The following is an 18219-nucleotide window of genomic DNA, read 5'->3' on the forward strand; positions in this document are numbered from 1 at the left end:
GGGAGACTCTGAGAGGGGTGGGAGAGAACCTCTCCACCCTCAGACCTATCCACCTTTCAGCTACCACCCCCCTCCCAGTCTGATCCTATGTGAGACTCTGGGCAGGTCCCTTCCCTCTTTGTCACCATTAGCCGCTCTGGAGATGGCTAATCCATCAAAGATATGTCAACCGTTGACTGGGCCAAGCTTGAGCCCTGAGGCCCACCCTCCCTTGCAGACTTCCCAGAACTGCACAGCTACTCCACTGTGGCTTGAGGGGTCTCGAGGAGATGGAACAAGTGCAAAACTCTCGCTATTTTTGCTGCTTGGCTCCCTGAACATCCCACTCAACGTTGATTCCCGTCAAATACAGAAGTGAGGAGGGAAGCCAGCCAAAGCTTACAAAGCTGACTTAGTTCAAGTTCTGATTCTGTCAAGGATTGAATGTGAGTTTGGGAAAGTCACGGAATCCCCTGGGCTTCAGTGCCCTCATCGGAAGATGGGATTTATAATGTGCCATCCTTGCAGGCTTGTCCCAGTAGAGCAGTGAGCTTGGGCATGATGCCTCATGCTTCAAAGGCCAACCCTTGGGAGGCTGAGGTCAGAGGATTGCCAATAGCTCAGGGTCAGCCTGGCCTACACAGTGAGTTAGGGGCCAGCATGGACTATATGGTGAGACCCTGTATTAATAAATAGCTGGGGTACCCGGAGGTGGTGGCACTTGCCTTTAATCCCAACACTCGGGAGGCAGAGGCAAGCAGATCTGTGAGTTAGAGGCCAGCCTGGTCTACAGAGTGAGTTCCAGAACAGCCAGGGCTACACAGAGAAATTCTGTCTTACAAAGGGGGCTACAGATATCTCAGAAAAGGAATTGCCTATCATGCAGGAAACCTTAGGTTTTAGGAGTACTACACAGCAGAAAAAAATGACATCTTGAATTTTGCAGAAAAAGGGATGGAGTTAGAAAACATTATTTTGAGTTAGGTAACCCATACACAGAAAGACAATTATCACATGTACTCACTCATAGGTGGTTTTTAAACATAAAGCAAAGAAAACCAGCCTACAAACTACAATCCCAGAGAACTTAGACAACAATGCAGACACTAAGAGAGACTTACATAGATATAATCTATATGGGAAGTAGAAAGTATAAAAAGACAAGATCTCCTGAGTAAATTGAGAGCATGGGAGCCTTGGGGGAGGATTGAAGGGGAGAAAGGAGAGGCAGGGAGGGGAGCAGAGAAAAATGTAGAGCTCAATAAAAGTCAATAATAAAAAAAGAAAACCCTAGGTTTGAACACAAAGCTGGGCACGAAGGTGCACGTCTGTAATCAGCACTGGGGTGGTGGAAAAAGGAGGAGCCTAAGTTCATCTTCAGTGTATGAAAAACCATCCAAAGTGCGGCGTAGCTGCTAGCACAAAGCTGTCCCTCAGCAAATAATGCCTGCTGCCAGAGATAAACTCAGGGGAGTGAGGTCAAAGGTTGTTGCCCTTTGCAGAGATGGAGGAAGGCAAAGAGTCAGGCTGATAATGGAAGAGCCCAAGCGATAACACTGCTAATAGCAAGAGCTGCCATGCATCAAGGCCTGGGTTCTGCTTGCACTGTGTCCCATGCTTTCTGCGCGTGATTTCGTTCTGCTGCCAGCGCCCCATGTGAGGTTCTGTTACTCACCTTGCTCGTCGATGCTGCTGTGGACGTGCTGGGAGCTTTGCTGACACAGCCTAGGATGAAAGACCTCCCCTGGCGCTGAGCTTCTGGGGTCAGAGTTATTGAACAGTTCAGAAAGGGTCAGCCCTTAGGTCTAAAGTCCGAGCCTCAGCTTTTCATGAGCATGCAGAAGCGTTCAGAAAGAGGACAGTGATGGGGGCTGGGAAGCAGCTGGGAGGCACTAGGTTGGATCCACACAGAACAGGAGGGGAGAGGAGAAGAGCAGGAATAAGGAAAAGAAAAATAAAGGCTAGAAGTTGGCAAAAGTCACAGATAAAACGGTTTAAAGGATGGAGATAAACACACCTTTAATCCCAGCACTCAGGAGGCAGAGGCAGGCAGAAATCTGTGAGTTCAAGGCCAGCCTGGTCTGCAAAGCAAGTTCCAGGACAACCAGGACTGTTTCATAGAGAAACTCTGTCTCGAAAAACCAAAGGGGGGAAAAATAAAACACTGACCAGATATCCCATGGGCTCTACTAGCAAGGCCTCTAGGTCACCCAACGGGGCCAGCCTCTGCATCATCAGAATTACTGTCACATGAAGTCTAGGCATGAGACACCCCCTAAATCCCCCTTATTCAAGGCCTATCCAGCCACTGATAAGATCACCTGTCGTAGACAGGAGATCTAGCACCCAGGGCTCCCTGGGAACCAGGCGCTTGCTGACTCATTTGAACCAGCAAAGTTTGAGAATAGACAGGACACCCCTCCTCTGGGTATCCTATCTGGTTCATTTCTCTCTCATGATCCTCCTGCTTCATCCAGCATTTGCCTACCAGCCTGTACAATGTACAACCATGGCTGGCTGTCTGTCTGTCTGTCTGTCTGTCTATCTATCTATCTATCATCTATCCATCCTTCTGCCAATATCTTTCCTTCTCTCCCTATCTCCCTATCCAAATGGCTAGCTGCAAACAGGGTCCCAGACTAGGGAAAGGGTGAGAATGGAGGTGGCAGGCCTGGGGTTGGCCAACCCTAGACGTTGGTCCTCATTCTCATTGTAGCCGGCTTTCTTCGAGGCCAGGACTGGGTGATGGTGTCACTACTCCCTCCGCAGTCTGACGTCACACTGCCAGGCTCCACCCGACTGGAGGGCGAACCCCAAGGGGACCTCATGCAGGCTCCGGGCCTCCCAGGCTCCCCTGCTCCACAGAGCGTAAGTACCTGGTGTCTAGGCCTGGCATTAGGACAAGCCTGGTAGCTGAGCAGAGAGTAGATAGTCACTGCCCCACACAAGGGCCTCCAGAGTCTACCTTGCCCCTTTCACCAACAAAGATGTTGACACTAGACCCGGAGGGGCTCTGAACCCACATGGATCTCTGTTTGTCCCTTGGTGTTTCCCAGGGCAAGGTATGGAGCCCCATCAGCCTTGGGGTGCCCCAGGTTTAGAAGTATGCTTGTATCAGGTTGGGATCCCAAGAGCAGTGTATGTCCTTCCCATCATTTCGGGGTTCCCATGGGCTCAGTCAGAAACTCTATGATCTCGACACAGAATAGGGTCCTGGCAGGTCTCCTGGTCCAACCTTCATTTACAGGTTCTTTCTACTCTGTCTACCCAGCAGCATGCCAACTTCAGCTGCTCATCATTTGTGCCTGATGGCCCCTCAGAGAGAGCACCCTCACTGCCCCCCCACAGCCCAAGCATTGCCTCTCCAGGCCCAGAGCAAATCCCAGGCCACTGCACAGCTGGACCTGGCCCAGGCTCCTTCTGCCCCTCTCCCTCAGACAAGTATCCTGGCTTTGGCTTTGAGGAGGGCCCAGCAGGCAGCCCAGGGCACTTCCTCAAGAGCAACCACATGCCTTTCCACCCCTACAAGAGGTACTTCCATGAGGACATCTTCCCTGAGGCACAGACGACCATGGCCCTTGATGGACACTCCTTTAAGACTCCAGGGGCACTGGAAGCCTTCGAGGAGATTCCCGTGGATGTGGGAGATGCCGAGGCCTTCCTGCCTGGCTTCCCGGCAGAGACTTGGTGCAATGGACTCCCTTACCCCAGTCAGGAGCACAGCCAAGTTCTGGTGAGTACCAGTGGTCAAGTGCGTCTTGCCTCCTTTCTCTTGGCCTAAAAAGAATTCTCAAAGCCAGTCATGGTGGCACATGCCTGTAACCCTAGTACGCAGGAAGCTGAGGCAGGAAGATTGCCTGAAACAGAAGGCCAGGCAATCATATATGGAGACCCTGTCTCAAAATTGGAGCTCCACTGAAGCAGCAAGCCCAGAGTGTAGGGGCCTCCTGGCTCTATGCTGGTTCCCTGGGCAGGGGGATGCTAGACTAGCAGGCATGGAGGGGACCAGGTTGAGGAGCATAACAGGGGATAGAAGCTGGCAACTTCCCAGAGGGTGCTGAGTCAGGATTCCAGAGGGCAATTTCTCTGTTTATTTAAGTGTCCAGAAAGCCTAGCCAGACCAACACTCCCCTATGCAAACGTGAGGAGAAAAAAGACATTCCAGAGAGAAAAGGTGCCAGCTAGAGCGTCAGACCACAAACCTACCAAACCAGGGTGGGCTCAGGGATGTCACTAGAGTCTCCAGGACCCTTCCAGACCCTACTTTGATTTTTTTGTAGTTGTTGTTGTGGCGTGAGACAGAAAGTAGCTCTATTGCCCAAGTCTGGCCATGAACTACAGAGTCTCCTGCCCAGGGTCACTGGTGCTAGAATTGCAGGTGGGCTCCTGCAGCTACTCTTTGGCCACAGCAGGCTCTGTGTGCTCACATAAGTGCCTCGGAAACACTTTAGAAGGTTGGCAAGCACTTCCACAGCCAGATCTGCAAGCCCTGTGACCTCGGGCAAGTCGTTTAATCTCCCTGAGCCTCGTGGGAAAAGGAATGTTAAGGGTACCTGTCTCGTAGGAGTGTGGTTTTGGGAAGCAAAAGGGGGCTTGCTTCCTGCACCCTATCTCTGATCCCAAGGCAATAACTGAGTGGGGTCAGCCTGGGCTCTGCCTCCTCCAGGGGTCCACCAACTTTCTTCACCTTCTGCTTCCCATTCTAGTCCTTAACCACTCCCAACAGGAAGGAAGATGGGGAAACAGCCGAACACCCATCAGGCGTGGCCTAGACAGGATCTTATTCTGTTTCTGGAACAGTGACAACTTTTTCTCAAGCCTTTAGAATGTGGCAACAGGCCAAACGAGGCACCCTACAAACCAGCGATTGTCCTCCACTGTCCACTCAATGAAGCTCCTGGTCACTCGGCCTTGTGCTTTCTTCCCAGGGCCCCATTTTTTATCTTCCCAACAATGCTCTAGAGAGTCCCCACTATCTCCATCTCGTGAATCAGGACCTAGGGCTCTATGGTTGAAGCCTCATGCCTTGCCGGGATATCCCCTGGCACAGTGGAGACAAGTTGTACCCAGGGGCCCACCGCTGCCTGGTCCACGCTCTGGGTGACTGTTGCCACACAGCTTCCCCTCTTTGGGATCAGCCCCACTATCTCTCAAATGAAGGGGTTGGAGACGATACCTGTGGCCCTTCCAGGCCCAAGATCCTGTGATTAGGGCAATCTCTGCATCAGCATCCCTGGGGCACACCCAGAAAGTGGTCACAGTTAGCTTTTGCCCCTCTGGGCCCAAATGCTGGCCTCCCAAAGGCCCCTGAGAATCCTGATAAGAGCAGTCTGATCCTGGCTTGTCTATCTGTCAGGACCAAGCTGCACTCTCACTGTCTCTACTCCAGGATCAGCTCTGAGGAACTAGTGCTAGGCCTTGAGGACTCCACACGGGCCTCTCATCTCTGGTCCCACTCAAGTCTATGTGACCACTGACCAGTATCCACCTTTTCTCTGGCAGCCTAGCCTATGCCCGACACCTGCAGTGAGGTGGGATGTGGGGACACTGTCCATCCCAGCCTAGCCCCACCACTGACTTGCTGGTTTCCCTCAGGAAAACTCCTATCCATCTCTGTTCTCTGATCCTTCTCCAAGAGTCAGCTTTCAGAGACCCAGAGGAAGGATTCCTTTAGTGTGAGGTTCAAGACAAGAGAAAAGAGGGGGGAAAAATCTTTCTTTTCCAGCAGAGGCCGGAAGTTAAGGTCAAGCCCCCAGCTCTGGACAGCGGGCCTGGCATGTACTGCTACCAGCCTCCTCTGCAGCATATGTACTGCTCTTCCCAGCCTGCCTTCCACCAGGTAGGTATGGGGCAGTGCGTACCCTTCCTGGAGACCTCAGGAGGTTGTGTGGGTGCTGCTGTGGGGAGGGTGTTCCTGGGTGTGATGTGTATGTATATGTACGTGTGTATATGTGTGTGGACAGGTGAGGATATCAGGGTCTTGAACCTCAGGCAGGCTACCCCAGGTGAAGAACGGTGGCTCGTGGAAGGGAAAACAATTGCCCTTTGGCGGGGCCAGGGCGGAGGAGTTCAAGATAGGGTTTCTCTGTGCAGCCCTGGCTGTCCTGGAACTCTCTCTGTAGACCAGGCTAGCCTCGAACTCACAGAGATCCACCTGCCTCTGCCTCCCAAGAGCTGGGATTAAAGACGTGCGCCACCACTGCCCGGCATGGTTGCCCTTTTCTAGGGGCATTCAGGATTCTCTGACCCCCTTGTGGAGGCTGGTGAGTCTCAAACAGAAAGTATAGCCAAGACTGGGGTAGTCATGATGGGAACCACAGAGGGAGGGAGAGCCATCCTAGACAGAAGCAAAGAAGAAGAAAGAGGTGTGTGGGGTGACACACAGGCTGGGCAGGGAAGGGAACACACCTTGCTGTGTGACCTTGTCCTGAAAATTCCCCTTTGGCCTAGTGTGGGTGGGCATACGTGTGGGGCTGGGGTCCTCGTTATCGTCTTTATCTTCCTTGCCCTTCCCCACCCCAGCGCCCAGTTTAGCCTCTCCAGAATGAACGAGATGCTAAATAATTGCCCCACACTGGCAAGGGATGGAGGAATTTTGAAAAGAGACAGAAAAGAGCCCCAGAGCAGCCAGGCAGCTCCCTCGGAGTCACCGGGCAAGACAGAGCAAGTGGCTGCCCAGCGCCCAGCTCCATCCACCTGCAGCCTGGCACTCAGACAGGCCATGCCTGTGGAGCAGGTTCTACTCCAGCGCTGGCATTGGCCCCGATTCTAGCCTAGCCAGGAGGCAGGATGAGAAGGTGGGGTGGGGGTCAGGCTGTCTGCTGTACGGAAAGTGACAGAGAGGGACAAAGAGAGACACATAGCATGAGGGGACATCCTCCCTTCTAGGAAGGGCCTAACCGCAGAAGCCTAAGCTTTTCTGAGGCTCCTTATCTGAGTCAGAGTGAAGGATGTTTCTAAGGCAGCCACATCAGGGACCAAGTCACCACAGGACGAAGGTGACCAGCAGACCCTAAGTGGCCTTACCATGCCCAGCCTTGCTTTGAAGCTCTCTGCCGTCTTCAACATCCTTGAACAAGATGGCCGCACCCAGGGCTTTATGGTGCCCAGAGAGAGGGTGACTCAGGTGCTAAGTGTCTCTCGGTGACCTGGAAAGAGCACTTCAGCCTGGAGCAGCTGGGGGAGTCAGAGTCTCCAACCCCCAGCCCCCATAAAACACCATTCCTGGCACCGCAGCCACTCCCTTCACCGTAAAACTACCTCCCACCCCCACCTGCCCACCATCATGACCGGCTCTTTCAAAGGGCCACTGAAACTCGTAAAGGTGGCCATGCCTAGAACACACCCAGGCTGGACATCCCACTTCCAGCCCGGTGCTCCAAGAGTCACAGAAGGCCCGGAGTGCCTGCCTGGAAAGTGCAGGACTATGGGTTGCTCCCCATCCCATCACCATGGCAACCAGGGTACTTCAAGGACCGCGAGGAAAGAGTTGGAAGGACATAACTTTTGAGGTCTTTTGAGATGCTGAGTTCTGGAGTGTGGATCTCTATCCAAAATGTCCACCCCACCGCTCATTCCTCAGCCACGCCATTGGATAAGGAGTAGAGTTCATGACCAACGGGAGGAGAATCCAGCCTCAGCTCCCTCTCTGGATATGTGTGTGAATGGAGGGTGGTACTCTACTTGGGAAAGCTTGGTAACGTGGTAATTACTCTGTCCCCTTTGACCTCTACAGTACTCCCCGGGAGGAGGCAGCTACCCTGTGCCTTACCTGGGCTCGGCTCACTATCCCTATCAGAGGATCACACCCCAGGCCAGCGCCGACGGGCACCAGCCACTCTTCCCCAAGCCCATCTACTCCTACAGGTACCTGTCCTAGCACATCTGAGACAGAGCTAGGAGCATGGAGGACCCTTGGGGAAACTAAGGCATAGGATCCTAAAGGGTCATTGAAGAGGATAGAAATCATATCTAGTAATCTCCAAGGACGCTGGAAAAATGATTCCCGCAGGTAGGTAGGTAGTAGATACATAACCGTTGGCTGTTTGTCTGACCCTGTGAAGTCTTAACTCTGGTTATACTAGCAGATGCACTGGTGATTCGGGTGGGTGGGCCTGTGAGGTCCTATCTTGGGGCCCAGTGTCTAGTCCCAGAGTTTAGGTGGGGGATTAAGGGTGCTCACTGCCTTCCAACATTTAAAAAACAATAAACAAACAGTCCTGCTACTTGCTAGCTCTGAAACTGCTTGGTTGTCTGGAAGGGAAAGGGGGAGACAATTCAGGAGGGTGGAAGTTTTATGGACGAGAATGTGGGGAAGACAGCGCTTGGCATACGGCAGAAAGCCTTGGTCCCTTGCTACTGTCCAGCACATACACGATGAGCTGAGGACTGAGGGGGCAGGGCCACATCCCTGCGATGGTGCATTTTAAACTTTCATTCCCGCAGCTCGGAGGAAGCTGGCGGCTGTATTTCTTTTCTTTTTCATTTAAAAAACCAAGGCTCAGGAAGTTTGAGATGAGCTCACACATCTAATTTGTATGTCCGATAGCAATCTGGTTTTCCAGATTTCACAAAATGCTCCCATAGCTCAGTCGTAGCCTCACAGAGCCTGTTGTACCACGGGAGAACTGAAAGAGGGCCAGACTCTCAGGAGATCTCTTTTGCAGCATCCTTATCTTCATGGCTCTAAAGAACAGCAAGACCGGAAGTCTTCCTGTCAGCGAAATCTACAATTTCATGACAGAGCACTTCCCTTATTTCAAGGTGAGTCCAAAAGCCGACCCAGCTGGAAAGCAGTAGAGGCTTGACCCCAACATGCTTCCCGTGTGTCCCAGGTGAAGTGCAAAGCTTCGGGATGCGGGGAGTGGTGGTTTCAGGGCACACATGGCTCAGACAGAGAGCATGGCCTCTCATGTACCAGGCTCGGTCCTCAATAGCAAAGAGGGAGGACTCTGTGAACAGAACACAAGCTGCTTGCTCCAGGTTGCACAGCAGCTGAGAGAAATGAGTGATGCCAGTTCTGATAGGTTTCGGGGATCAGCTACCTATCCCCAAATTGAGAGAGGAAGACAGGTAAAGGGAGTGTCTCCAGCCTTGGCCAAGGTGCTGTGGGCTGGAGGATTTCCAAGTTGGAGCTGGTAGCTAAGGTGACAGGAGTAAGATTAGCATCTGCCTACAGGCAGCACCCTGAACTTCACTTGTGCCTGAAAGTGGGGCTCACAGTCTTAGGGTACCCTGACCGTGTGCAACATTAGTTCCTAATTCCCACAGAAGAGACTTTGGGCAACTCCCAGCACCCTTGGGACAGGAGGAGGACTGAGAGGGACCCTGGGAAAACTGAGGCATGGGATTCCTCAGTATGTAACAGTTACGGCAGCATGAGGAGGAGGGCACACGCAGTGGATTTTCAAATGTTCCTGGACAAGATTCCTACACAGGATGGGGATGGGTGGGGGTCATGTCTGTCTCTGGGTTGACTTGGCAAAGCTGGTGCCTTGGATGGGCCGGCTGAGGTCCAGTCTCCTGGGGACCTGACAGGTACCCTTCTCTCCAGGTGAGCAAACTTAATCAGAGATGGTGATCCATCCTTCCGAGATCACACAGCAAAAGGCTCAGTTGTTAAGTCAAGCTCTCTGGCTTCACACACAGCCCTTTAGCCTTGACACAAGTACCCAAGCACCTCTTGCACAGACACACTCTCCTAAGGTGGGTGCAGGAGAAGCAAGACTTTCTGTTGGGGAGTACAGTCCCCAGGATGGATGCTATCTCATCCATCACCCAGGCAGGACAGGAGCTGAGGCCCAGGTCATCACGAGTCAGCTCCATAGGTGATAGGAGATTCCTGCCCCCACTCTCTGCGCCATGGCCCTGCCTGGGGACAGTTGCTGGCTGGTGTGCAGACAACTTGGCATCTGCTATGCTCCCACCAAAGGGGGATGGGCAACAAAGTCCTTTAGCGTGGCTTTGGCTGGAGTAGAGAAGAATACTGACTTAAGGTTCCAGAATCTCCTGGAAGGAACAGACACTTGCCTACACTTAAAGCTGTGGCAAAGTCCTCCAAGAACTAGCTGGAGAAAAGGAGGTGAGGCCCCTCCCTTCTCCTCTGGGCCTTCTTCCCTGCCTACTCCTGGCCGTGCCCCCAGCCCCTCCCTGTATCTCATCTTCCTGGCTTAATTATTTTTCCTGGGAGCCGTGTAATCCCTGTTTTATAGGGCTGAAGAATGAAGAAGTCTGACAGCTTTTTTTGGTTTGGTTGTTTTTCTTAGCCGGTTGCATCACTCCTTCGTGCCCGAGTTTACATCTGACTTCAGAGAGAATGCGTGAGGATAGGACCGGCTCCATTGGCAAGGCCCATGGGATGACCTGGGCAGGGCCCTTTGCTGAGGGACAGAGCTGGAGTCCAGGCCCGGTTACTGTTTCCTTGTGTGATCCAAGGACAACCTCTTTCCTCTCTGGGCCTCAGTTTCCCCCTCTGTAACATGTCTGTTTGGACCAATTCATACATAGATTCCTCCCAAACCGACAGGCTCCTTCTGATCCTCCCTAAAGAAAGAGTTTAAAGACTCTACTCCTCTCACCCCTCACTGGAAGGTCCTTGTTCAGGGCGAGGACAGAGTGGACTCTCAGGTGGACAGCACTCATACCCAAAGCAGCTGTTGTGGGTGTCCCACAGTCCCGTGAGTCAGGGATGTGGACTGAGGAAGTGTCCAGCCACTGTGTATAATTGTTAGTGCTGACCATCCCGCTTCCAAACAGGAAGTGGCTGGGGTGGGGGCTCCTCTGGCATCCCAAAGTCACAGGTTTATGGGGCCATAAAAGTTCCCAGTGCCCATTAAGGCTACCCATGGGCCGACAGAGCTTTGACTCTCAGTAGAGACAGCTGTGGGAGTCAACGGAGGTCCAGTAGCTCAAGAGCCTCCCTGGGAACCCTTGATGAACCTTGGGGGACATTGTAACCAGCTCCATGACAGGCTAGTTGTCCCCAAGAAAGGCTCCAGCAGCTGCTGCCAGCAACTCACAGTGACGCTGGCATCAGGGCCCGGTTCTGCTGGGCGTGATTCAGCTTGGCTGCTCCCTGGGGGCAAGTGAGCTAGGGAGGAGGGCGTGGCCATCTCTCATTAACCAGAAATGAGGGGCTAGAAGGGAGAGGAGCCAGAGATGGAGGGCTGGAGGGTTCCATCAGCTGAGCTGTGGTTCTACCCATAGTCAGCCTCCCGCTAGACTCAGGACGGTCACACAGCCTTCAACTGAGCCAGAGGTAGGGGGCAGGAGGCCCATGCTCCCCCACACACACCGCCTCTCACCCAACTGAGTCAGCTTAATGGTTTTTACAACCCTCCTTGGGCACAATTACTGCACTGGTGGCATGACCAGGCCTCCTAATGGGTGTTTATTCTGTTGGCACGAGCACCCCCTGCCTAAGGGCTGGCCTCCCCACCAGGGCACACCTCCGGGGCACACTCATGCGAACTCACACCCACACACTCAATCATGCATACACACGTACTCTTAGGCACTTTCTCACACAGAGCCATCCTCACTCAGGAGTTCAGAGACCTGTGGTAGGGGATGCCGTTCACACAGTTCACACCGTTCACACTGTGAGGCACACTCAGTGCGCATTTGCCTACATACTACTACCCCTGTCTTCACCAACACCACATCTGCAATCAAACATGTAGGTAACAGGTGCTCTAACTACCACCCAATCACCAACCCTCTTCTGCCAAAGCTGCCCCGGAGGGATGAGGTAGATCCAGAAGAGGGGCATTCTGCTGTCCCCCCTTGAGAGCTGGCCCCAAGACTTTAAAATAGTGATCTTCCCCTTTCTACCAAGGGGGTACACAGACCAGAAGGCCAAGTGAGCACATCCTGCTTCGATGGGGACATAGACCAGAGGTCTAGGCGGCATTTACCAGTGTCCCTTAAAGAGGAATCACAAGTTGGACATAGCAGCTGATGCCTGTGATCTCAGCACTCAAGAGGCTCGGAGGCAGGATCACTGTGAGCTTGAGGCCAGCCTGGGATACAGAGGGAGATCCCATCTCAAAAAGGGGGACGGGTGGTGGAGAGCATTGGAGAGATGGCTCAGTGGTTAAGAGCACTGGCTGCTCTTGCAGAGGACCAGGGTTCTGTTCCCAGCAACCATATGTACCTGCAGTTCCAGGGATTTGGTGTCTTCTCTTGACCTCCATTGGCTGCTGTATGCATGTGGTGCATAAACATACACACAGGCACCCAGTATACACATAAAATAAGTAAATAAATATGTAAAGGTTCACAGTCCTCTGAAGAGTCTGGGCTAAGAAGTAGGTAGGATGAAGGCAGGCTTTAGATTTTAGCTGAGAAACAAACCTGCAGTGAAATTTCCTGCCCAGTCCTCTCCCCTCAACTAAGGGTTCTAAGCATGTTTTTGGTACTGAAGACATCAAACCACAGAGCGTGTAGAAATTCTGTGTCCTGAGTTGATGAAGGAATGTTCTAGAACCCAGACCTGGAGCCACTTCTTGTGCCTGAGTCCAACCTGAATTCATGCTCTGCTCTGGCAGACCGCGCCTGACGGCTGGAAGAATTCTGTTCGCCATAACCTGTCTCTCAACAAGTGCTTTGAGAAGGTGGAGAATAAGTCAGGAAGTTCTTCTCGCAAGGGCTGTCTGTGGGCCCTCAATCCTTCCAAGATCGACAAGATGCAGGAGGAGCTACAGAAGTGGAAGAGGAAAGACCCCATCGCTGTGCGCAAAAGCATGGCCAAACCAGGTAAGCTGGCAGGGCTGGGCTGAGAAAGATCAGGGACCCTGCATAAGACAGAACCTGCATGAGGGCCCTAAGGCTGGGAGGCTGTAAAAGAGGGAGGCCTCACGATGTTTCCTTTTGGGCCTTTGCAGAAGAGCTGGACAGCCTCATTGGAGACAAAAGGGAGAAACTGGGCTCTCCGCTACTGGGCTGTCCACCCCCTGGGCTGGCAGGCCCAGGTTCCATCCGGCCCATGGCACCGTCAGCTGGTCTCTCCCAGCCTCTGCACCCAATGCACCCAGCTCCAGGGCCCATGCCTGGCAAGAACCCCTTGCAGGACCTACTGGGTGGTCATGCACCCTCCTGCTATGGGCAGACCTACCCACACCTTTCTCCCAGCCTGGCCCCTTCTGGACACCCGCAGCCATTGTTCTCACAGCCAGATGGGCATCTTGAGCTGCAGGCCCAGCCAGCCACTCCCCAGGACTCACCTCTGCCTGCCCACACACCACCCAGCCACAGTGCCAAGGTGCTGGCTGAGACTCCCCCAGCCAGGACCGTGCATGACACTCTACTGCCGGATGGAGACCTTGGTACTGACCTGGACGCCATCAACCCCTCTCTCACTGACTTTGACTTCCAGGGTGAGCTGGGAGGCGGTGAAGGAAGGGTGGGTGGGATGGGAATGAAAAAGTGCTCCTGGCCTTGTGGCCTGGCCTCTTCATGTCTCCAGCCTGCCACCTGCTGGCTCCGGAGCTTCTGGTCAGATGAGGCAGATGACGAGGAAGTGTTGAAGCTACCCGTTCACTCCCCACCATTCAGAAATGGGCTAAACTGTCCTTGCCTCCATCTTCCTCCTCCTGGTACCCTGAACATGTCCCACATGATCTTGTCATCAAAACTCTCATCTCTGACAAAGCTGGGAAAGGCTAGAAGTCCCATGGCATACTTGGCTGTGAGGGACTGGGTGGGTGGCTGAACATCTCAAATGCAGCTGCATTTTCTCAGAACTCACCCTTCACTGCAGGAGACAGACCCTCTATAGAATGCGAGACTTCAGAGTTAGCCAGGCGCTGGTGGCGCACGCCTTTAACCCCAGAATTTGGGAGACAGAGGCAGGCAGAGCTTCGAGTTTGAGGCCAGCCTGGACTACAGAGCAAGTTCCAGAACAGTTAGGGCTACACAGAGAAAGAAAGAAAGAAAGAAAGAAAGAAAGAAAGAAAGAAAGAAAGAAAGAAAGGAAGGAAGGAAGGAAGGAAGGAAGGAAGGAAGGAAGAAAGAAAGAAAGAAAGACATCTCCCAGACGGCGGTCTGGACCTGTGGAACGGCAAGAGATTTGCCATGCAGAGATCATGCAAACTCACCAGAAAGAAGGGGTTAGGGTTGGAACCCCGGTGGCCAAGAGCAGTCAGAGTTGCCAGGTCTCTCCACCCTGCAGTGCTGATATTCCAGATCTCATGACCCGGAGGGCAGTCAGTGGTAGCACTGTTTGTTCTCAGAGTCAGGCATCCTTTCTATCTCGTGCGCTGGGTCCTGTGAAAGGGGAGGCCTAGGGAGCCAGGCCTGTACCTCATCAGGTCTAGTGGGGCCCTGTGGCAAGATCTTAGGCTACAGATCCAGCTTCTTTGGAAACCTAGATAGAAGCTTGAGTGAAGAGTTTCGGGGGCCCCATACGCTGCCCCCAAGTGTAGCCTTTGCAGCAGCCCTTCAGATGAGCAAATCCTTAATCTTCTCCAGTGTCCCCACCTGACCAAAGAGTCAGACTGCATTTTAAATATTTACATTACAATTTATAACAGTAACAAAATTACAGTTACGAAATAGCAACAAGATTTTTGTGGTTGGGGTCACCACAACATGAGGAACTGTAGTAAAGGGTCCAGCAATAGGAAGGTTGAGAACCACTGGTCTGTGACTGTCACACTGTGCCACCTCAGAGCTGGACTCTGAGGCTCAGAAAAAAATCAGTGATTGCTTGGGGTCCCAGAGCGGGTGCCAGGGAACTGCCCCTCAGCCTTACGGAATCCTGTTCTCCAAGGCTCCGGAGAAGCTCTGGTGGGAGTCAGGCTGGGTTTAGCTCTGTGCTGCCTTCCAGTGATGACGTTTCTCTCCTCCCCAACTAGGAAATCTGTGGGAGCAGCTGAAGGATGACAGCTTGGCCCTGGACCCCCTGGTACTGGTGACCTCGTCCCCAACGTCATCCTCCATGTTGCCCCCACCACCACCAGCCCATTGCTTCCCCCCAGGGCCCTGCCTGTCAGAAACAGGCAATGGGCCAAGTGAACTGGCGCCTCCAGGCAACGGGGGCTCCGAGGCCCTGGGAGACCTGCAACTCAGTACCCTCTACTCGGCCTTTGTGGAACTGGAACCTACGCCCTCCTCAGCTGCTCCAGGCTCTGCTGTGTACCTCAGTCCAGGCTCCAAACCAATGGCGCTGGCTTGAGCTCTGCCCAACATCAGCTCCAGCCTTTTCCTGAACTGAAGTCCCAGCTAGCTGCCCATATCGGGCTCACCTTAAAGGTCAAGGAAGGAAAACACAACCTGTCTCCTATGCCACTCAGCCAACTTGCTAACCGGCAGCTGGAAGGACCCACTCAGGATGATGCCGGGTGGACCCGCTCGTCCCACACGCCCCCGCAGGGCAAGTGTCCGGAAAGAAGCAACAGCACGCCCCCTAGCTCCAGCTCTCTCGAACTTCACCTCTCAAGCGCGCACTCAAGCTCAACACAGCCGCTCATGTATGTGCCTTACACTCAGAAGTAGCCGTAGAACATTGCAGAGACTGGCTTGATTTCTGGGGCAGCTGAGAGCCAAAAGCTTTGGTTAGCAAAGCTCAGAGCCAGAGTAACAGGTCAAAGATCCCCCCTAAGCCACATCTAATTCCCCGTGTACTCTGCAGGCCTGGCCCACGCCAGTCATGGTCTCCCCCAGAAGTCTGTATTTATTCTCCCATCTTCACCCCTTACAGCCCACAAGGGCTCCTCCTATGTGACCTGTGAAACCCTTAGGGAGACTGCTGCTTCCTAGACAGGCTTTACCAATCCATCCTCAATATACACTCTTGATCCCAGCGTCGACCCTGGGACCAAACTGAGCCCGAATCCAACACAAAGTGCTTGGAAACACCCTTGTCCTCCGAAACTTGAACCTGTCCCCCTCACACAGCCTCAGCCACACAAAGGTCCCCTCCAGGCTGCCAGAGTCTCACTCTTCTCAAAGAGACGTTCACGTGGGGGCCCAGCTTACTAGTTGCTGTTAACTGTCTCAATGTCTGGGTAACCAGAGATTGCAACTTGCTACAAGATGGGTGTATGTGTGTGTGATACCCCCCACACACACACACACCTGCATAGCACACTTGTGATACCCAGAGAGCAGGCAGGATGTTTGTGAAGCTGGGGCTGTTACTGATGTCCACTATGACCCACCAAGTGGAATCCCCAGCCTTCTCTGGCCCTGAGGGCAACAAGTACCTCCGAAGGTTGTCCCCAAGCTCACACAAGGGTAAACAGATCCCTCCGTAGCCTACCATTGTCCCCTGTTCTGGAAGAATAAAATTAGTCCTGATGGCGCAGCTTCTGAGCCTTCGTTTCTGGATCTTCACTCCCCAAGCAGGAGAACCGGACCACTAGGCACCTAGAAGGACTTTTAAAATTTATGTGATGTGTGTGTGTGTGTGCGTGTGTTGGCAAGTGTGTCCTCTGGATGTCTGTGTGTGTGCTGGTCCAAAAGAAGACCTCAGATCTCCTGGAGCTGGAGTTGCAGCATTTGTGAGCCTCCTGATTGGATACTGGGACCCCTAGAAGGTTTTCTAGACCAAGCTGAGTGAGCAGCCAGGCAAGGCCTCTGCCTAGAGGAACTTGAACAACGCGAGTCTGGGGTTACCTGCCCTCTTACTGACACCTGTCCCCTGCTTCCCCTACTCACATAAGAAAGAGTCACTGTTGGGCTGGAGAGATGACTCGGTGGCTAAAAGCACTTGCTGCTGTTCCAGAGGACCCAAGTTTGGTTCCTGGCACCCATATCAAGTAGATACCCTATAACCTCTGTAACTCCAGAACCAGGGGATCTGATGCCCCTGGCCCCTGCAAGCACTGCATACACATGCATACATGCCTGCAGATATATTGGTTTTCTGAGACAGTATTTCTCTGTGTAGTTTTCAAACTTCTCCTGGAACTAGCTCTGTAGAACACAGGCTGGCCTTGAACTTAAAGAAATCCGTTTGCCTCTACCTGCCAAGTGCTGGAATTAAGGTGTGCAGATTCACTGCCCTGTCTAGACCATGTCTTCCTGTCACCATCACTTGGAGAGATGCCAAGTATGTTTGGGACATCTAGTCACTGGTTCCTCCGGTGACAAGGTAGAGCATAGTCTCGGCACACAATTGGCCGTGGAAGATGAACTCTGGGGGGTCAGGAGCTCACTCAGTCACATTGCACCCCATCCTGTAGGCTGGCTAGTGAGGGGCAACTCTCCAGCTTCTCTTCGGGAAGGAACTGCTTGACTCAGTGAGTGTCAACATGCAGAGATCTTTGCCTTCAGTTATTCTAGGGCTCAGGCCTGGAGGCCAGTCAACACCTGAAGAGTTCTACAAAGAATCCCGCAGTAGAGCTCTCCTCTCTCCTAAGTCTCTAGGAAGGAGCTGGGGTGGGGTAGGATATGGGAGAGGCATGGCCAGCTGGCATACCTGAGAAAAAGAACTGCTTGCCCCAGTGGAAGAGAGATACAGCTGTCTGCCAAGTCTGGGGGGTGTGCCCAGCTCTAATTCTGGAGGGGGGTGCCCAGCTCTGCCCAGCTCTGGCCTGTATCCTGTATCAAGCACAGGACAAGTGTTTCCTAGAATTGTTTTGGGACCTGCTTCCTTTGGTCTTGACACTTGGAACCTGAGGGCAAGGACAAGCCTTTGGCATCCCTCCATATACCTTAATCTAGGATACAACGAGGTATCTTGCACCGGGCCTCCAGTAGGATCTGTCCCTGTGGGTCCATTCAGCTCGTCTGTGTGTGAGCATCCAGCCAGAGCAAAGACAGCAGGTGACAAGGAGTTGGACTTTAGGTGTAGTTGTTTGCGTTCTTTGTCACCAGACTCGCAGATTTTAAAACTGAGCCCAACGCCATCTTGACAGTGAAGCCCACACTCTTGCTCCTGTGCTGCCCCCTGCCGGTCACCCTCTGTTAAGGCAGGAATATGCAGCTGAGTTGTCTGTAAACCCCTCGTTTCTGCGGAATCAATCCTTTTGTTGAGGGAAAAATTCTCCACATACCAGGACATAGTGGTGCACATCTGCCATCTGGGCTGCTGGAGTGTGGAGGCAAGAGAATCGGGAGCAGAAAGTCAAGCTTCAGCTACACAGCCAGATCGAGCCCAATGCTGGCTACAAAATAAACTGATTAATTAAAACTGAAAAGAAAGTAATTTGAGCCGGGCGGTGGTGGCGCACGCCTTTAATCCCAGCACTCGGGAGGCAGAGGCAGGCGGATCTCTGTGAGTTCGAGACCAGCCTG

The 18219-nt window shown here is 53.0% G+C and overlaps 1 protein-coding gene across 3 annotated transcripts; it reads left to right on the plus strand.

Moving 5' to 3' along the window:
• Positions 1–2724: 2724 nt before the first annotated feature.
• On the plus strand, positions 2725–15154 carry Foxn1 (forkhead box N1). Of its 3 annotated transcripts, none has more exons than XM_026780078.1 (8): positions 2725–2847; positions 3251–3712; positions 5705–5818; positions 7715–7845; positions 8646–8742; positions 12528–12735; positions 12864–13355; positions 14835–15154. In XM_026780078.1, the coding sequence occupies exons 1-8, from the start codon at positions 2725–2727 to the stop codon at positions 15152–15154; spliced, it is 1947 nt and encodes a 648-aa protein (XP_026635879.1). The 3 variants fall into 3 exon arrangements, with proteins under 3 accessions (XP_026635879.1, XP_005349512.1, XP_026635880.1); XM_005349455.2 differs by having other exon boundaries at positions 5708–5818; XM_026780079.1 differs by having other exon boundaries at positions 3254–3712.
• The last annotated feature ends 3065 nt before the right edge of the window (positions 15155–18219 follow it).

The sequence above is a fragment of the Microtus ochrogaster genome, chromosome 7, assembly GCF_000317375.1.
Source record: "Microtus ochrogaster isolate Prairie Vole_2 chromosome 7, MicOch1.0, whole genome shotgun sequence".
Lineage (NCBI taxonomy): Eukaryota > Metazoa > Chordata > Mammalia > Rodentia > Cricetidae > Microtus > Microtus ochrogaster.

What these genes read in the sequence shown, in the direction of transcription:
- Foxn1 (XM_026780078.1), top strand. Translation starts at nt 2,725, where the DNA reads ATGGTGTCACTACTCCCTCCGCAGTCTGACGTCACACTGCCAGGCTCC. An exon ending in AGGAGCACAGCCAAGTTCTG is followed by an intron (nt 3,713 to 5,704) that starts GTGAGTACCAGT and finishes TTTCTTTTCCAG; the next exon opens with CAGAGGCCGGAAGTTAAGGT. An exon ending in AAGCCCATCTACTCCTACAG is followed by an intron (nt 7,846 to 8,645) that starts GTACCTGTCCTA and finishes TCTCTTTTGCAG; the next exon opens with CATCCTTATCTTCATGGCTC.